The sequence below is a fragment of the Lissotriton helveticus genome, chromosome 3_2, assembly GCF_964261635.1.
Source record: "Lissotriton helveticus chromosome 3_2, aLisHel1.1, whole genome shotgun sequence".
Classification (NCBI taxonomy): domain Eukaryota; kingdom Metazoa; phylum Chordata; class Amphibia; order Caudata; family Salamandridae; genus Lissotriton; species Lissotriton helveticus.
Window position 1 is genome coordinate 294252121 of NC_136062.1, and position 19768 is coordinate 294271888.

Here is a 19768-nt window from a genome sequence, read left to right on the forward strand (position 1 = left end):
ATATAAATCATCCTCTCGAGGATATGTATCTGCATTGATATCCTCATCTACAGGGTATGCATTTGGCTCTGTTATGTCATTCCCTCCACCTAGATCATACTCTTCATCAGTGTGGTGTGATGATGCAGGAGATTGAACAGGCAAAACTGCAGGTGAAATGTAAGGAGGGATAGGAGAGGAAGAAGGTGAAAGAGAGGAAGGGTGCATTGGAGAAGTTGCACAATCTTTCTTTTTGGCAGGAACCACAGGTAGAAGTGGTGTGTCTGCTGGTCTCTTCTTGCAAGGAAAAGCTTCCACATGTCCAGTTTTTGCATTGATATGGACTCTCTTTTGTTTAGGATCTGGTCTAAACAATTCTTCTTCCTCTGCAACCTTCTTCGGCGTCGATTTTTTTTCGGTGCCAATAGGGGTGGTTTTGTGTTTTTTGCTGTAGGAGGCGTTACAGAGTCCCGTGGCAAATTTGTCGGTGCCGAAGGTGGTTTTGGCTTGGTAGGCTTGTTAGAGGGTTTAGGTGTCTCGGACTCAGGCCTTGGGAGTCTTTGGTACCGAGGTTGGAGTTTTTGGAGTGGAAGCAGGTCTCGTTGGCTTTGAGGCGTCGGACGCTGGCTTTCCATCCTTAACCTTGGAACCGGAAGGTTTCGGAGCCGGAGCTTTTTGCGGATCCGGTACCGTCTTTGGCTTCGGCACCGGTGCATCTTTTGATTTGGGTGCCGAAGGATCTTCGTCTTTGGGCACCGAAGGGCGTTTTGGCTTTGGTGTCGAGGAATCCTTTGGTGTCGAAGGATGTGTATGCTTCGGTGCCGATGGAAGAGGTGGAATTGGCACGTGTGGTTTTGTCGGTGCCGATGCACCGGAAGGCGTAGTAGTTTTCCTCGGAGCCGAGCCCGAAGGCGGGGCGTTTGAGGGAATATTTCGGTCTCGACAGGGCCCCATGGGCGGAGTGCTGACCGTTGCCTTTGGCTTGGGTAGTGTCTGTTGTGCAGGGGCGAGAGTGCTCACGGGTTGACGAGATGGGATTGAGTCATCTGAGTCCTCTGCCTCTGATATGATCTGGAGATCAGGCGAGTCTTCCTCGGCGGCGAGTGGAGCCTCGTCTTTGGAGATGTCCTCGCCGATGTCTTCTTCGACGATCTCCTCCTCGAAAATGGCCTCCGGTGCTGGGGCAGTTCTCATCTCGTGTCGACGTGCCCTCCGATCCCGAATGGTCTTCTTCGGCGGAAGGATGCACAAGCTGTGCAGGTCGACTCGTCGAGTTCCGGCGATAGACAGAGGTTGCAGACCTCGTGAAGGTCGCTATGAGGGAATTTTGCTCGACTTACCGGGCATCTCTTGAATGGAGTCCCGTCCATGAGGCGTAGGCCGTACGGTGCCGATAGGCCCAAAGGCCCGCGTCGACGCACCGGAACGTAGCTGGTGATGTCGAAAAGTCTATTCGATGTCGAAAATGTTTGTATAAAGTTTTTACGCTTCGACGTTGCTGAAAAAGTCTTTTCTAGCCAGAGCGGAAAACTTTCATCCGTACCCAGTGGCGGAAAAAAAAAAAACAATCCGAGGATGGAGTCGATGACCATGCGCAGTATTGTGCAAGGGAGGAGTCACCTATCTCGTGACTACAAAGACTTCTTCCAAGAAGACAACAACCTGCAATCATCCGAGCCCAACACCAGGTGGCGATTTATTGCAAAACTGTACGATCTGCAGCTCATATGCCTCGAACATAATACAACAGTCCAAGAGAAATTTACGCTCCTGGCCTTGGTGTTGACCAAGCACCTGCAAAGCAAAAATAAAATGGAGGTGCCCAAAACAACCCTGAATTGCCCAGATGAGAAAATTATATGTTGGAGTGGACTTAAGGTAAGGAACGCGAGTAGTTAAAACAGATGTGCAGGCCTCCCAGGACTAGTAGGCCTGGCCCGAATGAATAACCGATTTTGTGAGATGAAGGGAGGCAAGGGGGAATGATTGTCGGGACAAGTAAACTGGGCAGAAATAGTTGCTTTGCATTTGTTTTTTTTGAGTGCAAGACCCATAATATTTGAATGTCACAAAGTGGGTCAGGGGAGTAACCAGGAGTCAAATAAAATATGAGAAGGTAATGAGGAACTAGAAGCAACGGGGGAGTCACTGCAATCATGTATAATATGAAAAAGTGCATGTCATTACGGTGCAGTTATATTTGTATATCTTTGTCATATGCAATGTCAGTTGCTTACAATAAGTTTACACTGAAGATTTTATAAAAATAAAAATGTTCGGAAAAATAAAAAGGAGGTGCATCAGGATATCATTCCTGAATTTGGATAGGTTAGAAAGGTTGCTGTTCCAGATCCTGAGTGCACAGACAAAAACGCTGGTTGCCTTTTTTCTAAATCTTTTTTATTCCACTTCTGCCTCCAGTCTGATGGTGTCGTAGCTCGGGTGTGCAAAGATCACACGCTTGTCAGCCAGGCAGATAAGGCCGACTCCAACGCTGCCCCTTCCCACCACTGCACCCCAAAAAAAATTCAGGTGTTGACCACAGGCCAGTAGCACTATACATCATGCCTGCAAAGATCCTCTTTTCTGGCATCTTCAGTCATCCACTGTGCCACTACACAGCACAATCACAGTGCAAATATTTAGTTGGTTAATGTGTCCATTTGGCTGCTTTCAATTTTATTTCTTTGCTATTTTTGCATTTTCTCTTCTTCTATGTTTCTATAAGATCACTTTTTCATTTTATGATCATAGCACCTGAAAAAGTCTCAGCAATGGCATAAATATTCAGTCCACATTAACTGAACATAGCCAGTTATTTCTAAAGATGCACCCTATCAGATGACTCAAGTCAAGCATAAATAAAACCTGGTTTTCATGCATATACAAAATATTTGCTTGCTTTTTCTTATATATATATATTTGTGAAGATTTTATGAGCACTTACCTCTTCAATATTCCTTATCCAGTTTTTTATGTTTTCAAAAGACTTTTCATTTGTAATGTCATATACTAGCATGATTCCCTAAGGAAAATAAAGAATGAGAAGTGGTTTCAATAATTACAGAGACTTCACAAAATACAAGTGGATTCTCGTTAAACAAGGCTGTTTATTGTGTAAACATAAATCATTTCAAATAAAGGCACTCTTATATCACACCCTATACAGCACCTGTGTTCAACAGAGACATCCCAAACTGTATCGGTGAATGTGTGTATTTGTATAAGTCTGCAGAAGAAAGCTTTAAAATGTCTTTTATATGCTACTTGTGGAGTCTGAGAATGTAAAAAGGAACAATTTACTTAACTTCATTAATGCTTTTTCTGGTAAAGACCAATTGTAGATTCCTCACCTTAAAATATTCCACAGGTATTTGAACGGATCTGGACAATTAGAAGCAGTACCTCTGCACACCAGTAGGTTCCATCGATCAACTACGCATTGTGATGTGTGCCGTGCCTATACAAGCGCCACCCCAGTGTGCTGACATCTGTTTCTTTCATGCGTATTTCTGTGTCAACAACAGGAGCCATGCCAGAATGATTTTTGACCAGTGTGCACAATTTAATCTGATACTAGGGTGAAGAATCCGGTTAGCAGAACAGGATGGATAGCGAGAAATCTGCGGTTAGATGTACTCTCTTTACCAGAAAAAGATTAGCCGAAGGTAAGTAACTAGGTCTTCTGATAGACATCTACCCAGAGTCCTCATCTTAAAATAGTTACCCAAGCAATATCTCCTATCCCGGGGGTCTGCGAACCAGCTCATATTAGGAAATCCTGGAGGTCCAAACAAGCAAAATGTCTGTTGTGACTGACTGGACTGTCTAAGCTGTAGTGATTCGTCAACGTGTGAGGGGATGTCCACGTAGATGCTTGGCAGATGTACCCCGCATGCTAACACACTATTAGCGGCTTGGGCCCTGGTGGAACAAGTCCACAAGCCTTCAATAGGCTGCTTCTTAGCTATTGCTTAGCAAATCTTAATGCAAAGTACATTCTGGGGGCGGATCCTGAGGGTCAGCTGGCATAAAGGGTGAACCCGCCAAAAGTAACTGAAATGGGGCACCTCTCGGCTTTGCAGAGCACAAAGGCACACTAGAGGAAGCCATGGTCCAAAGAAGAAATGCATACTACTATAAGACTCCTCAAGTTAACCAGAAATTGCTACAGGTAACTCAGGAAAGTGTACCGCGCATCTGGCAAGCGACTTCGCCTGTGGAGTGCGGGAGCGGGCCTAAAAGCATGGCGCTTGCTCAGAGAAGGTCAAAGAACGCTTCCACTTCTACTTTTTGGATCTACCCCACATCGAATAAGAGAACTTTGAGTGAGAAGAGGATAATCTGTGGAACGGCTCTGGAAACAGCCCCAAAATCTCCCACGGGATAGGTGCAGAGCTTTCTTCTGTTGCACCGCCAGAAGCTTCATTGCCTGCTTGTGAATCTCCTTCAGGTGCATCGACCTGCAGTAGGTTGCAGGCATAGGAAATTCAAGGGCACTGCAGAGAGACATCCGTCTGTGAAATTCCTCACATGGCTTAAAGCCCGGGAGTTTGTTGGGAAGCATGTCCCTAGCACACTGGCAGCAAAGCTCAAACAAAGAGCGGCAAAAAGTTTTAAAAAGTGACCCAAGTAGCTCTGCACTGCTGGCACGGAATGAAAAGAACTGACGTTAATGCGATGGGACAATGCCTATTTAGGTACAGCGCACGTATCTTTCGATATCGAAATGTCAACACCACCTACCTGCATACAGAGGTACTGCTCAAGATTTTCCGGAACCAGTCAGACACTTGGGGAATATTTTAGGGTACGGGGACACACACACAGACACACACACAAAATTTCCAACGCAGAAGCCAATTATAAACAGAACTTTAAATCCACCAGGAGGCGCTACTAATATAAGAGGAGCACAGTTCCCAAATAACAATTCACTCCACTTTTTAGGGCTCGGCCTACGGGCCACGAAGTGGGGCGGAGCTTCGAGCTCCTAATGCTAAAGAAGAAAGAAAGGATCTCTAGGGCTCTGAACAGACACATTCCTTAGTGTATTATGTCATCTGCCTAGTGATTCGTCTTCGCTGTGCTGTCTATGTAGTAGCCTTGACGTGATAGGCTGTATTTACTTTTCGTCCGTCATTGATGTTAGTTTCATGGCATATTCTGTGCGCGAACGAGCACACAGAGTCATTAATCTTAATTAGGAGCTGTCAGAGCGCCCGTGTAATGCAATCCAGATGGTGTGAGCGCGTTCACCTCTCTTCCCGCGCCACAATTCCCCTAGGCTCTGCGCTGATCGGCTGAGCACTGCACGCCGTCGTTAGGTGCGCGATCGCCGTCGTTTTACGTTTGGAAGGTGAGTGCCATGCTCTCTGCCCCCCCCCCCGCCCCGTCCCTGGGTTAAGCCCAGGTTGTACAGGGCCCGTGGTTGTATATCACCTGGGGGGGGGAAGGGGGTGGACGTGGCCAGGCTGCGGTCTCACAGCATCGGGTAGGCGGGCGTAAACACTGATACTGCAGCGATGCTTAACGCGTGGTGTGCTAGGTTTCCCCGCGTTTCAGAGGAACGAGTTCACCGCCATCGACGGCAGCGCGGCGAGCGGTCTAAATAGCGGAGTGAAGCTTCAGTCTATCCGAGGGTGAGTGTGTGCCCTCACTGGCTGCTAGTATGTTTTTGCACTGTCTGCCCGCCATTGCCCCGCATTATGGACTGCTCGTCCAAAGGGACCCCGTGCAGGGACGCATTGGTACAGTCGTCCTGCCATTTACCGAAGGAGGTGGACAGCACACTCCAGGGTAGCTGTGTTTACCGCCTTGTAGGGAGAGTGTCTGAGTGGTTAAGTCGCAGATTTAAACCGAGGGTCGATTGCTATGATACTGCACAAAAAATTAAGACACTCCCACCCACAGCCGAGGAAAAGTTCACACAAACTTCATTGGTATTCTGATGACCCAGTTGTCCCTATTTAATTTCATCAGTTCCTAGTGATTCAAAGTTTGGATTTCGTTTCTATTCTTTGTTCATACATTGTTTAGTGTAAATCAGGGTGTCCTAAACTGATATGTTTTCTTGGCTACCATTGCAAGGACCGATTTCATCTTGTTTCTTGAAATGCCTAACATGCAGTGCTGTGTTTTACTGAGTGGCGCGGTGCTGTGTATATTGAAATGCAGTGTGCAGGCCTGTGCTCCACTGAGACACAGAGCGCGGTGTTATACTGAAATGCAGCGACAGCTCTGAGGTGTACTGCGATGCCCAGTGTTAAGCGATGTGCTCTTCTGAAATGCACAGCGTGGTGTTATATTGAAATGCAGTTTTCAGCGCTGTGCTCTGCTGAAATACACAGCTCTGTGTTATATCCGGATACAGGTTCAGCGTTGTGCCCTACTAAGACACGCAGTGCGTTGTTATACCCAAATGCAGTGTTCAGCGCTGTGCGGTACTGAGATGCACAGTGCTGTGTTTTGTCGAAGGCACAGTGTGCACGCAGCGCTGTGCTCCAATGAGACCCACAACGCTGGGTTAGATCGAGATTCACAGTGTGCAGCAATGCACAGTGTGCTCTACGGAGAGGCACAGTGCCTTTTGTATTGAATTGCACAGTGCCTTTTGTATTGAATTGCACAGTGCCTTTTGTATTGAAATGCACAGTGGGCAGCGCTGTGCGGTACGGATACGCACAGTGCCCTTTTTTATATTGAAATGCACAGTGTTCAGCGCAGTTTGAGCTTTTCCTACACAATACGGAACTCCCACCCGCCTTTCACAATTCCAATCCCAAACACAAGTGCACAAGTTCTTGCTGCTGAATTTTGAAAAGGCACGTGAAGTGGGAATCAGAGTGCAGAATCAGAGTGCAGAATCAGAGTGCAGAATCAGAGTGCAGAATCAGAGTGCAGAATCAGAGTGCAGAATCAGAGTGCAGAATCAGAGTGCAGAATCAGAGTGCAGAATCAGAGTGCAGAATCAGAGTGCAGAGTGCGAGTGCAGAGTGCGAGTGCAGAGTGCGAGTGCAGAGTGCGAGTGCAGAGTGCGAGTGCAGAGTGCGAGTGCAGAGTGCGAGTGCAGAGTGCGAGTGCAGAGTGCGAGTGCAGAGTGCGAGTGCAGAGTGCAGTTTGAGAGTGCAGAGTGCAGTTTGAGAGTGCAGAGTGCAGATTGAGAGTTGAGAGTGCACATTGAGAGTTGAGAGTGCAGTTTGAGAGTTGAGAGTGCAGTTTGAGAGTGCAGATTGAGAGTTGAGAGTGCACGTTGAGAGTGCACATTGAGAGTTGAGAGTGCAGTTTGAGAGTGCAGATTGAGAGTGCAGATTGAGAGTTGAGAGTGCACGTTGAGAGTGCACATTGAGAGTTGAGAGTGCAGTTTGAGAGTGCAGAGTGCAGTTTGAGAGTGCAGAGTGCAGTTTGAGAGTGCAGAGTGCAGTTTGAGAGTGCAGAGTGCAGTTTGAGAGTGCAGAGTGCAGTTTGAGAGTGCAGAGTGCAGTTTGAGAGTGCAGAGTGCAGTTTGAGAGTGCAGAGTGCGAGTGCGAGTGCAGAGTGCAGAGTGCGAGTGCAGAGTGCAGAGTGCGAGTTCAGTTTGAGAGTGCAGATTGAGAGTGCAGATTGAGAGTTGAGAGTGCACGTTGAGAGTGCAGTTTGAGAGTTGAGTGCAGTTTGAGAGTTGAGAGTGCAGAGTGCGAGTGCAGAGTGCGAGTGCAGTTTGAGAGTGCAGTTTGAGAGTTGAGAGTGCAGTTTGAGAGTTGAGAGTGCAGAGTGCGAGTGCAGTTTGAGAGTGCAGTTTGAGAGTTGAGAGTGCAGTTTGAGAGTTGAGAGTGCAGAGTGCGAGTGCAGTTTAAGAGTGCAGTTTGAGAGTGCAGTTTGAGAGTTGAGAGTGCAGTTTGAGAGTTGAGAGTGCAGTTTGAGAGTTGAGAGTGCAGTTTGAGAGTTGAGAGTGCAGTTTCAGAGTTGAGAGTGCAGTTTCAGAGTGCAGTTTCAGAGTTGAGAGTGCAGTTTGAGAGTGCAGTTTGAGAGTTGAGAGTGCAGTTTGAGGTTTGAGAGTGCAGTTTGAGGTTTGAGAGTGCAGTTTGAGAGTGCAGTTTGAGAGTGCAGTTTGAGAGTGCAGTTTGAGAGTGCAGTTTGAGAGTGCAGAGTGCAGTTTGAGAGTGCAGAGTGCAGTTTGAGAGTGCAGAGTGCAGTTTGAGAGTGCAGAGTGCAGTTTGAGAGTGCAGAGTGCGAGTTCAGTTTGAGAGTGCAGAGTGCAGATTGAGAGTGCAGTTTGAGAGTTGAGAGTGCAGTTTGAGAGTTGAGAGTGCAGAGTGCGAGTGCAGAGTGCGAGTGCAGTTTGAGTGCAGTTTGAGAGTTGAGAGTGCAGTTTGAGAGTTGAGAGTGCAGAGTGCGAGTGCAGTTTGAGAGTGCAGTTTGAGAGTTGAGAGTGCAGTTTGAGAGTTGAGAGTGCAGAGTGCGAGTGCAGTTTGAGAGTGCAGTTTGAGAGTTGAGAGTGCAGTTTGAGAGTTGAGAGTGCAGTTTGAGAGTTGAGAGTGCAGTTTGAGAGTTGAGAGTGCAGTTTGAGAGTTGAGAGTGCAGTTTGAGAGTTGAGAGTGCAGTTTCAGAGTTGAGAGTGCAGTTTGAGAGTGCAGTTTGAGAGTTGAGAGTGCAGTTTGAGGTTTGAGAGTGCAGTTTGAGGTTTGAGAGTGCAGTTTGAGGTTTGAGAGTGCAGTTTGAGGTTTGAGAGTGCAGTTTGAGGTTTGAGAGTGCAGTTTGAGAGTGCAGAGTGCAGTTTGAGAGTGCAGAGTGCAGTTTGAGAGTGCAGAGTGCAGTTTGAGAGTGCAGAGTGCAGTTTGAGAGTGCAGAGTGCAGTTTGAGAGTGCAGAGTGCAGTTTGAGAGTGCAGAGTGCGAGTTCAGTTTGAGAGTGCAGATTGAGAGTGCAGTTTGAGAGTTGAGAGTGCAGAGTGCGAGTTCAGTTTGAGAGTGCAGATTGAGAGTGCAGTTTGAGAGTTGAGAGTGCAGTTTGAGGTTTGAGAGTGCAGTTTGAGGTTTGAGAGTGCAGTTTGAGAGTGCAGTTTGAGAGTGCAGTTTGAGAGTGCAGTTTGAGAGTGCAGTTTGAGAGTGCAGTTTGAGAGTGCAGAGTGCAGTTTGAGAGTGCAGAGTGCGAGTTCAGTTTGAGAGTGCAGATTGAGAGTGCAGTTTGAGAGTTTAGAGTGCAGAGTGCGAGTTCAGGTTGAGAGTGCAGAGTGCGAGTTCAGTTTGAGAGTGCAGATTGAGAGTGCAGTTTGAGAGTTGAGAGTGCAGAGTGCGAGTGCAGAGTGCGAGTGCAGAGTGCGAGTGCAGAGTGCGAGTGCAGAGTGCGAGTGCAGAGTGCGAGTGCGAGTGCAGTTTGAGAGTGCAGTTTGAGAGTTGAGTGCAGTTTGAGAGTTGAGTGCAGTTTGAGAGTTGAGAGTGCAGTTTGAGAGTTGAGAGTGCAGTTTGAGAGTTGAGAGTGCAGTTTGAGAGTTGAGAGTGCAGTTTGAGAGTTGAGAGTGCAGTTTGAGAGTTGAGAGTGCAGTTTGAGAGTTGAGAGTGCAGTTTGAGAGTTGCGAGTGCAGATTGAGAGTGCAGAGTGCGAGTGCAGAGTGCGAGTGCAGAGTGCGAGTGCGAGTGCAGTTTGAGAGTTGAGAGTGCAGTTTGAGAGTGCAGAGTGCAGATTGAGAGTGCAGAGTGCAGATTGAGAGTGCAGAGTGCAGATTGAGAGTGCAGAGTGCAGATTGAGAGTGCAGAGTGCAGATTGAGAGTGCAGAGTGCAGAGTGCAGAGTGCAGATTGAGAGTGCAGAGTGCAGAGTGCAGAGTGCAGAGTGCAGATTGAGAGTGCAGAGTGCAGAGTGCAGATTGAGAGTGCAGAGTGCAGAGTGAGAGTGCAGAGTGCAGATTGAGAGTGCAGAGTGCAGATTGAGAGTGCAGAGTGCAGATTGAGAGTGCAGAGTGCAGATTGAGAGTGCAGAGTGCAGATTGAGAGTGCAGAGTGCAGATTGAGAGTGCAGAGTGCAGATTGAGAGTGCAGAGTGCAGATTGAGAGTGCAGAGTGCAGATTGAGAGTGCAGAGTGCAGAGTGCAGAGTGCAGAGTGCAGATTGAGAGTGCAGAGTGCAGAGTGCAGATTGAGAGTGCAGATTGAGAGTGCAGATTGAGAGTGCAGAGTGCAGATTGAGAGTGCAGAGTGCAGATTGAGAGTGCAGAGTGCAGATTGAGAGTGCAGAGTGCAGATTGAGAGTGCAGAGTGCAGATTGAGAGTGCAGAGTGCAGATTGAGAGTGCAGAGTGCAGATTGAGAGTGCAGATTGAGAGTGCAGAGTGCAGATTGAGAGTGCAGAGTGCAGATTGAGAGTGCAGAGTGCAGATTGAGAGTGCAGAGTGCAGATTGAGAGTGCAGAGTGCAGATTGAGAGTGCAGAGTGCAGATTGAGAGTGCAGAGTGCAGATTGAGAGTGCAGAGTGCAGATTGAGAGTGCAGAGTGCAGATTGAGAGTGCAGAGTGCAGATTGAGAGTGCAGAGTGCAGATTGAGAGTGCAGAGTGCAGATTGAGAGTGCAGATTGAGAGTGCAGAGTGCAGATTGAGAGTGCAGATTGAGAGTGCAGATTGAGAGTGCAGAGTGGCAGTGCAGAGTGGCAGTGCAGAGTGGCAGTGCAGAGTGGCAGTGCAGAGTGGCAGTGCAGAGTGGCAGTGCAGAGTGGCAGTGCAGAGTGGCAGTGCAGAGTGGCAGTGCAGAGTGGCAGTGCAGAGTGGCAGTGCAGAGTGGCAGTGCAGAGTGGCAGTGCAGAGTGGCAGTGCAGAGTGAGAGTGCAGAGTGAGAGTGCAGAGTGAGAGTGCAGAGTGAGAGTGCAGAGTGAGAGTGCAGAGTGAGAGTGCAGAGTGAGAGTGCAGAGTGAGAGTGCAGAGTGAGAGTGCAGAGTGAGAGTGCAGAGTGAGAGTGCAGAGTGAGAGTGCAGAGTGAGAGTGCAGAGTGAGAGTGCAGAGTGAGAGTGCAGAGTGAGAGTGCAGAGTGAGAGTGCAGAGTGAGAGTGCAGAGTGAGAGTGCAGAGTGAGAGTGCAGAGTGAGAGTGCAGAGTGAGAGTGCAGAGTGAGAGTGCAGAGTGAGAGTGCAGAGTGAGAGTGCAGAGTGGCAGTGCGTGCAGAGTGGCAGTGCGTGCAGAGTGGCAGTGCGTGCAGAGTGGCAGTGCGTGCAGAGTGGCAGTGCGTGCAGAGTGGCAGTGCGTGCAGAGTGGCAGTGCGTGCAGAGTGGCAGTGCGTGCAGAGTGGCAGTGCGTGCAGAGTGGCAGTGCGTGCAGAGTGGCAGTGCGTGCAGAGTGGCAGTGCGTGCAGAGTGGCAGTGCGTGCAGAGTGGCAGTGCGTGCAGAGTGGCAGTGCGTGCAGAGTGACTGTAGAAAGAGTGTGTCAGGGTGCACATTGTGTGAGTGTGCAGAATGAGTGTGCAGGGTAAACAGTGTGTGACTATGCAGGGTGACATTGGGAGTGTGCGGGTGAGCAGTGTGTGAATGTGTAGGGGCAGTGTGTGAGTGTGCAGAAAACACCACACACACATACACCACACACACATAACGCACACACAAACCACACACCTCAGTCTCTCAACACCACACACTTGTCACCACTCAACACAACACACTCACCACCACACTCGCTCCCCAGGCTCACCCCCACAGACTCACCACCACACACTCACCAGCACACAGAAAACAACACACACAACAACACACCCCCAGCCGTCAATGAATGCTTTCACCATGCACAAACACCAACAACCATCATCCATCTGTGCACGCTTTTACCAAGCACACACCCACCAGCCGTCAGTGCACCCTTCCACCAGGCACACACACCTCCAGCCGGCAGTGCACTTTTCCACCAAGCAATCGCAGTATGGTACACTTTACTTTTAAACATATTCATATAAAGCACAGCATGCCACCATTGGTAAAATTACAATTCAACCAACATACTTCCACTACACACCACATGCACACACTCCATAACACATGGCAAAAAGACATTGGCATTTACAATGCCATTAGCTCAAACTCAAATAAATCCGAGCCCGATTGCATTTCTAATGCTTGTTTTTTATGAAACAGACTGCAGAAATACAAGTAAATCCCACACAAGACTTAATTCACTAAGTTGTTGACCAAAGGAAACTCCTGCACTATTGGCCTCTATGTTCACAACTACTGGGAATCCTTCACTATCTTGCGTCGAAAATACTTTAGATGTTCTACTGTAAATCCAAAGGATGGACAATAAATCGCTTCAATACACTATTTTGCAATGCACAACCTTACATCTACTTACTGAACATGCCATCCAGAGGTATCAACATGATTTTTGGAGCGAGACCATAACTTAAGGAAAGAATGATGGGGGAATAGAAGCTTCATAGCCACCCATCATTGAAGAGTTCGAAGATCTACCCTAATCCTAGATAGTGAGTGATCACCAAATCAGTATCTACTTTGCTCATTAAAACATCCATTGGTAAAACCACTAGCTTTCACCTATGCAGGAGCTTGTGGCTTTGCCAATGTCTTGTAGCCTTGTTGTACACCAGTGTGAGTGAAGTAAAGTATTGTGGAATTGAGTGACATGGCTACAGTAGAGCAGCTTAGAGTAGTGTAGAGCACAGTGAACTGAGTAGAGTGATATAGAGTGGAATGGTGAAGAATGGTGAAGAATGGAGTTGCGAGGAGTGCAGGGGTTATACAGTGGATCTGACTGGCATTAAGTTGAGTGGTATAGAGTGCAGTGGCATGGCGTGGACTGGTATACAGTGCAGTGGCGTAGAGTGGATTGGCATAGAGTTGAGTGGGATGGAGTGGGATGGGGTAGAGTGGGGTGGCCTAGAGTGGGACGGCATGGGGTGGCCTAGAGTGTGACGGCATGGGGTGGCCTAGAGTGGGGTGGCCTAGAGTGGGACGGTGTGGGGTGGAGTAGAGTGGGGTGAGCCTAGAGTTGGGACGGCATGGGGTGGAGTAGAGTGGGGGTCGCCTAGAGTTGGGATGGCATGGGGTGGAGTAGAGTGGGGGTCGCCTAGAGTGGGACGGCATGGGGTGGAGTAGAGTGGGGGTCGCCTAGAGTGGGGTGGCATGGGGTCGCCTAGAGTGTGGTGGCAAGGGGTCGCCTAGAGTGGGGTGGCAAGGGGTCGCCTAGAGTGAGTAGAGTGGCGCAGAGTTCAATGACATATTATAAATAGAGTGCAGCGGCGCAAGGTAGTGTGCAGCGGCACAAGGTAGCGTGCAGCGGCACACGGTAGCGTGCAGCGGCACAAGGTAGCGTGCAGCGGCACAAGGTAGCGTGCAGCGGCACAAGGTAGCGTGCTGCAGAGTGCAGTAGTTTAATGTGCAGTGGTTTAAAATGCAGTTAAGCACAGTGATGTAAAGAACACAGTGGCATACAGTGCAGTGGCACAGAGTAATGTGCAGTGGCAGAGTGCAGTAGAGTAGGGGGTGGGAGGGGATAGCAAGCTAATATGCACACCAATGACAAAGCTGTGTGGCTGGGTGGGAGGGTTGGGGGGCAGCAAAAGGGAGAAGGGGTGGCTGGGTAGGGAAACCAGCAGGAGAGAACCTCTCCAGCTGCAACTTCGGACTTGGGGAACAGAGTTCGAGTCTCCACATCAGTAAAACAAATAGTTTCTTACCGGTCGGGTTTAGTTTTGCAGCTTGAAGACTATGCTGTGCATTATTCTGCGGTCTAGTGGTTGGATCTGGAAGCGTAGTATTTTTTCTCTTTTTTCCGTGGACCAGGTGGGCGTCGAAGTCCCACCCTTTAGTGTCTTCCCGTGACGTCGGTGTGCTTCCTCCGGAAGCTCCCACCTTTAGGCGCCATCTTCGGATTCATTTTTTCTTGTCTTTATGCCATCTTTGTTTATCCTTTTACATTTTTCTAAAGTCTTTTTCCATCTTTATAAGGAGAGCACTGACTAAGGCGGACACGCTGAAACGCATTTGTCAACTTTTGCTGAAACAATTGAATAAATGAAATTTATGCTTTCACCCGGTATATGGCTCCTGAGTGCACTCGTTTGAAGCAGTTATTGGGATTGAGAAACTGGCGTTGTGAGATAGATATATATATATATATATATATCTATGTTAGACGGGGACCCGGAGGGTCGGCCGAGCACAGTGATCGCACAGACAGGTAACTTCCCCCCCACAGATGGACACCACACAAAGTTCAGGGTAACACCTTTTATAGTCACTTCTGGGAGTAGAGTGGTACGATACAAGGCAATCAGGACACGATGATCCTCTCAATTCTAGTCTCTAGTAGGGGAAGGGGGTAGCGGGACAGTCTGGGTACCCACGGGTACGGGGGTGTAACGGTGATGGCTCACAATCCTCGAGCTCGGTGTTCGGAGGGGTCAGACCGCGGCAGCGCCGGCAGGTCCCGGAGAGGTCGTAGGTGGCAACGGGCCGCGGCAGCGCCAGCAGGTCCCAACGAGGATGAAGGTTACAACGGGCCGCGGCAGCGCCAGCAGGTCCCACGAGAATGCAGGTTGCAACGGGCCGCGGCAGCGCCAGCAGGTCCCACGAGGATGAAGGTTACAACGGGCCACGGCAGCGCCAGCAGGTCCCAACGAGGATGAAGGTTGCAGAGGGCCGCGGCAGCGCCAGCAGGTCCCAACGAGGATGAAGGTTGCAGAAGGCCGCGGCAGCGCCAGCAGGTCCCAACGAGGAGGAAGGTTGCAGAAGGCCGCGGCAGCGCCAGCAGGTCCCAACGAGGAGGAAGGTTGCAGAGGGCCGCGGCAGCGCCAGCAGGCAGGACAATAGTTCACAAGGCAGGGCTGTGGCAGCGCCAGCAGTCCGTCAAGGATGAGTTCGTCGCGGTGTCTCTCGACTCCAGGATACAACTGCCTTCCTGTCCTGGGGCTGCCTCAGTTATAGGTCTGGCGCCCTTTGATGTCCGGACCCTCGCTCTTGGAGGTCGGGAGGTCCGGGATGAGGGAGTCCAGACACCCAGCAGGGGGGTGGAGCCAGCGCCCGAGGAGGCTGGGGGTGCTCGGCACCTGGCGGGGGAGAGCCATCGACACTTCGTACTCCCATTGACCTGCCAAGTGGGCCGTTCACCTCCTGGGTGGAGGGTGGTGCCGGGATGTCGGGGCCTGGCCAGGCCCAGGGTTGGGGTCGGGCTGAGGCCGCACGGCCGCGTGGTGCCGTGTCCAAGATGGCGGCTGGGCCGGGCAATGGTGCTGACGGTGGCCCGGGCCCTGTCCTGCGGGGAGGGAGCGAGCCCTTCATGTGGCCTGTCCAACATGCGTCCCCCCCAGCTGAAGGCGGGGAGAGTCACCCATCTTCTTGGGGACTTTCCTCGTCGAGGCGGAAAAAGCGGGACAGGCCATCCGCGTTGGCGTGGTCTTGGCCGGGTCGATGTTCCACAGTGAAGTCCATCCCCTGCAGGGAGATGGACCAACGTAGTAGTTTCGGGTTTTCCCCCCGCATCTGCATGAGCCATTGCAGGGGTCGATGATCGGTCTGGACCCGGAAGTGGGTGCCGAAGAGATAAGGCCGGAGCTTTTTGAGGGCCCACACCACGGCGAAGGCCTCCCTCTCGATGGTGCTCCAGCGTCGTTCTCGGGCCAGGAGCCGTCTGCTGATGAAAGCCACTGGCTGGTCAAGCCCTTCGGGGTTCAGCTGGGAAAGGACTGCCCCAACGCCATGGTCGGAGGCATCTGTTTGGACGATAAATTCCCGGCTGTAGTCGGGGGCCTGGAGCACCGGGGCGGAGCACATGGCGGCCTTCAGCTTCTCGAAGGCCGCTTGACAGTCTGGGGTCCAGTTGACCTTCTTTGGTTGGTTTTTGGAGGTAAGTTCCGTGAGGGGCCCTACGATGCTGCCATAGTCCCTCACGAACCGTCGGTAGTAGCCTGTGAGTCCCAAGAAGGCGCGGACCTCGGTCTGGGTGATGGGGGACTGCCACGACTGGATGGCAGCGATCTTGAGTTGCAGAGGGGCCACCAGACCGCTTCCCACCTGGTGCCCGAGATAGGTCACGGACCCCTGGCCAATTTGGCATTTGCTGGCCTTGATCGTGAGGCCAGCTCGTTGGAGGGCCTGTAGCACCTCTCGGAGGTGGTGGCGGTGGTCGGACCAGTGGTGGCTGTACACAGCGATATCGTCCAGGTAGGCGGCGCTGAATCCTTCGAGTCCTGCCAGGACCTGGTTTACTAGCCGCTGAAATGTTGCTGGCGCATTCTTCATGCCGAATGGCATGACCTTGAAGTGATAGTGGCCATCAGGGGTAGAGAATGCCGATCGTTCTTGGGCCCGGGGTGTGAGACCGATCTGCCAGTAGCCCGCTGTTAGGTCGAAGATGCTGAGGTAGCGGTCGATTAGTTCATCTGCTCGGGGGATGGGGTGTGCGTCTGTTCTGGTGACCGCATTCAAGCCCCGGTAGTCGACGCAGAACCGGAGCTCCGGCGTGGCGCCGGGGGCGGCCGCTTTGGGGACCAGTACCACTGGGCTGGCCCAGGGGCTGTCTGAGGGCTCGATGATCCCGAGTGTGAGCATCTTGGCCACCTCCTCTTGGATGCAGGCCCGTACCCGATCTGGTACGCGGTAGGCCCGATGGCGGATAGGGGGACTGTCTCCAGTGTCCACGTCGTGTAAGCACCAGGGGATGACCCCTGGGGTGAGGGAGAACAGGGTGGAGAACTGGAGCAGGAGGACTCGGCAGTCTTGGCGCTGTTCCAGGGTGAGGGCCTCCGAGAGTCGGACCCCGTCCACGGAGCCGTCCTTCTCCCGTGACCGTAGGAGGTCAGGAAGGGGTTCAGAGTCCTCCTCGGTTCCATTGTCGGTTGCCATCAGGAGACTGAGTTCGGAGCGTACAAAGTGGGGTTTCAGTCTATTAGCGTGAAGGACCCGGAGAGGGTTTCGGGAAGATTCCATATCGATGAGATAGGTGACAGGGCTCTTGCGCTCGATTACTTTGAAGGGCCCCGTCCATTTGTCTTGCAGGGCGCATGGTTCGGTGGGAGACATTACCCACACTTGTTGGCCGGGTTCAAATTCGATGGAGGATGCATTTTGATCGTACCACCTTTTCATGTCCTCCTGACTGGCCTCCAGGTTTGTTTTTGCCATCTCTCTGAACCTTCTGGTCTGGTTGCGGAGGGTTAGGAGGTACTTGAAAACATCTGGAGGGTTCTTTAGAGGGGGCATTTCCCAGCCTTCTTTGACTAGGCTGAGCGGGCCTCGCACCGGGTGTCCATACAAGAGTTCGAAAGGGCTGAAGCCGAGGGACTTCTGGGGGACTTCTCGGTAGGCAAAGAGAAGGCACGGTAGTAGCACATCCCACTGGCGACAGAGGGGCTCTTCCAACCCCCCAATCATCCCTTTGAGCGTGCGGTTGAACCGCTCAACCAGTCCGTTCCCTTGAGGGTGATAGGGGGTCGTGAATCGGTAGGTGACCCCACACTGTTGCCAGAGGGACTTCATGTATTTTGAGATAAAGTTCGTACCCCTGTCGCTGACGACTTCCCGGGGGAAGCCCACTCGAGAGAAGATCCCCATCAAGGCTCGACCCACTACTGGGGCTGTTATCGTACGAAGGGGGACCGCCTCAGGATAGCGGGTAGCGTGATCCACCAGGACCAGGATGAAGCGATGTCCCTGTGCTGTTCGGGGGTCCAGGGGCCCCACAATGTCTATTCCCACCCTTTCGAACGGGGTGGTCACCACGGGGAATGGTTGTAGGGGTGCCTTGAGTTTGCGGCCGCTCTTCCCACTGGCCTGGCAGGTCGGGCAGGACCGGCAATGGTTGGATACGTCATTTCTCATTTTGGGCCAAAAAAAGTGAGTCACCAGGCGGTGGTAGGTCTTGTCTTGGCCCAGGTGCCCGGCCAGGGGGGCATCATGGGCTAGGTTCAACAGGAAGTCTCTGAAGTGGAGGGGCACCACCAGCACTCGCCCGGCCCCCAGTTCTGCGATTTTCTGTTCGCTGTACAATAGATCATTGTCCCAATAAACCCAGTGGGCCCCGGTGGTGTCTCCTTGGCTCTGGGCGAGCGCTTGCTGTCGCAATCCCTCGAGGGAGGGGCAGGTCTTTTGCTCCTGCCGGAATTGTTCCTGGGTGGGCCCCCCTTCTTGACGCCACTGAGCCAGGTCGGGAAGCTCGGGGGGCTGTGTGGACCCCTCTGGGGTGGGGTCCGGGTGGTCGGTCTGGAGGAAGTCTTCTTCTGGAGTGATCGAGCGCGGAGGTGCTGCCCATTCTGGTTCTTCTGGTCTAGGGATGGTGCGGGTGGCCATGGACCGGGTGGTTACGCACGCCCAGTCCGGGAGACCCAACATCCCCAGATGCTCTCTTCTTTCCACAGCGGCCCACGGGGAGCTCTCGAGATCGTTCCCCAGGAGGCAGTCTACGGGGGCATCGTCACGGACAGTTACTTTCAGCATGCCGGACACTCCTCCCCATTCGAAGGGGACGCAGGCCATCCGACACAGGCTCTCCGAGTTATCTGCCGATCGGACGGGGCAAAGTACGTTTGGTAGGATTTGTTCTGGGGTCACCAGGTGACAGCGGACAGCCGTCACACTGGCCCCGGTGTCACGCAGGGCCTCGGCCTTGCGCCCATTGATGCTCACCCATTGGCTGTACTTCCGAGTGTTGGCGGGCAGGGGAGTCCGCGGGACCATGTCTCTTCCTCCTAGGCATGCCAGGGTCATGGCGGCGGGTTCCCACTCGAACTGCTCCGACTCATAGGTCTCCGTGTCTTCGGAGACTTGTTCTTCTCCCAGGGCGGCGGCCGCCATCTGGCGGGGCCCGGGGGCCTGGTTCTTCGGGCAGGTCGGGTCACTGGCATAGTGGCCGACTCGCTGGCATCGATGACACGTCACGTTAGCTCGGAACCCCGGGCGCATCGGGGGGTTTCCCCGGCCTGCTGGGGCCGGGGTGGCGTTAGTGGGTGCGGCCGGGGCGGCGTCTCTGCCCCGGCCCGGGCCTCCTCCTCCTCCTCGGGGACGATGGTGACCTTGGTTGGTTCTGTTCTGCTCATTCGGCCCACTCCGGGCCACTCGGGTGCTCTCCCACCGGTCAGCCTCGGTGGCGAGCTGCCGGGGTTCAGTCAATTTACTGTCGAGGAGGTGCTGCCTGAGCTCGACAAAGCAGTTGTTGGAGAGGTGCTCCCACACAATGAGATTGAAGAGTTGTTCGTAAGTGGTTACGTTGTTACCCTTGATCCACCCCTCGAAGGCTCGGCTGAAATAGTTCACGTATTCCAACCACGTCGTACCTGGGATCCTGGTGCAGTTGCGGAACCTCTGGCGGTACATTTCGGGTGTAAGTCCATATCGACTGAGGAGGGCGGCCTTCATGTGGTCATAGGACGTCATTTGATGGTCCGGAAGCTGCAGCAGGGCATCACGACCCTCGTTGACGAATCTCCCCCATAGACCGGCTCCCCAGTCACTTCGAGCGACCCGGTGGGCGGTCATGGCAATCTCATAGGCCTTGAACCACTGCTGTATGTCGTCGTTCCGGTGATATTCTCGGACCACATCCTTGGGGATGTGGACCTTCTGCTCGGTAGGACCCGGGGAGTGCGGTTGCTCGGGCACCCCTAGGTTTTTGTTTAGTTTGCGCATTTCTATCTCCGCTAGTTTGCACTCGTGCTCGTATGCCAGTCTTTTTTCTTCGAGGTCTCTCTGTCTCTGTTTTTCCTCTCGCTCTTCTCTGAGCCGTAAGTGTTCTAAGTTTTTTTTTTGTTCCGCCAGTTTCAATTCTCCGTCTAATCTGAGTCGTGCCAAGTCTAACTCGTGTAATCTATTTTTTTCCCGCTCTTGGATC

The 19768-nt window shown here is 52.0% G+C and overlaps 1 protein-coding gene across 3 annotated transcripts in view; it reads right to left on the minus strand.

Annotated features, from left to right (window-relative positions):
- The window catches only part of RAB8B (RAB8B, member RAS oncogene family), a 245432-nt gene that overhangs the window by 159250 nt on the left and 66414 nt on the right, over window positions 1-19768 (minus strand). For all 3 annotated transcript variants that reach the window (XM_078685272.1, XM_078685273.1, XM_078685274.1), the window contains exon 4: window positions 2927-3004. In XM_078685272.1, coding sequence (XP_078541398.1) covers window positions 2927-3004 — 78 coding nt within the window. The remainder of the gene's footprint in view (window positions 1-2926; window positions 3005-19768) is intronic.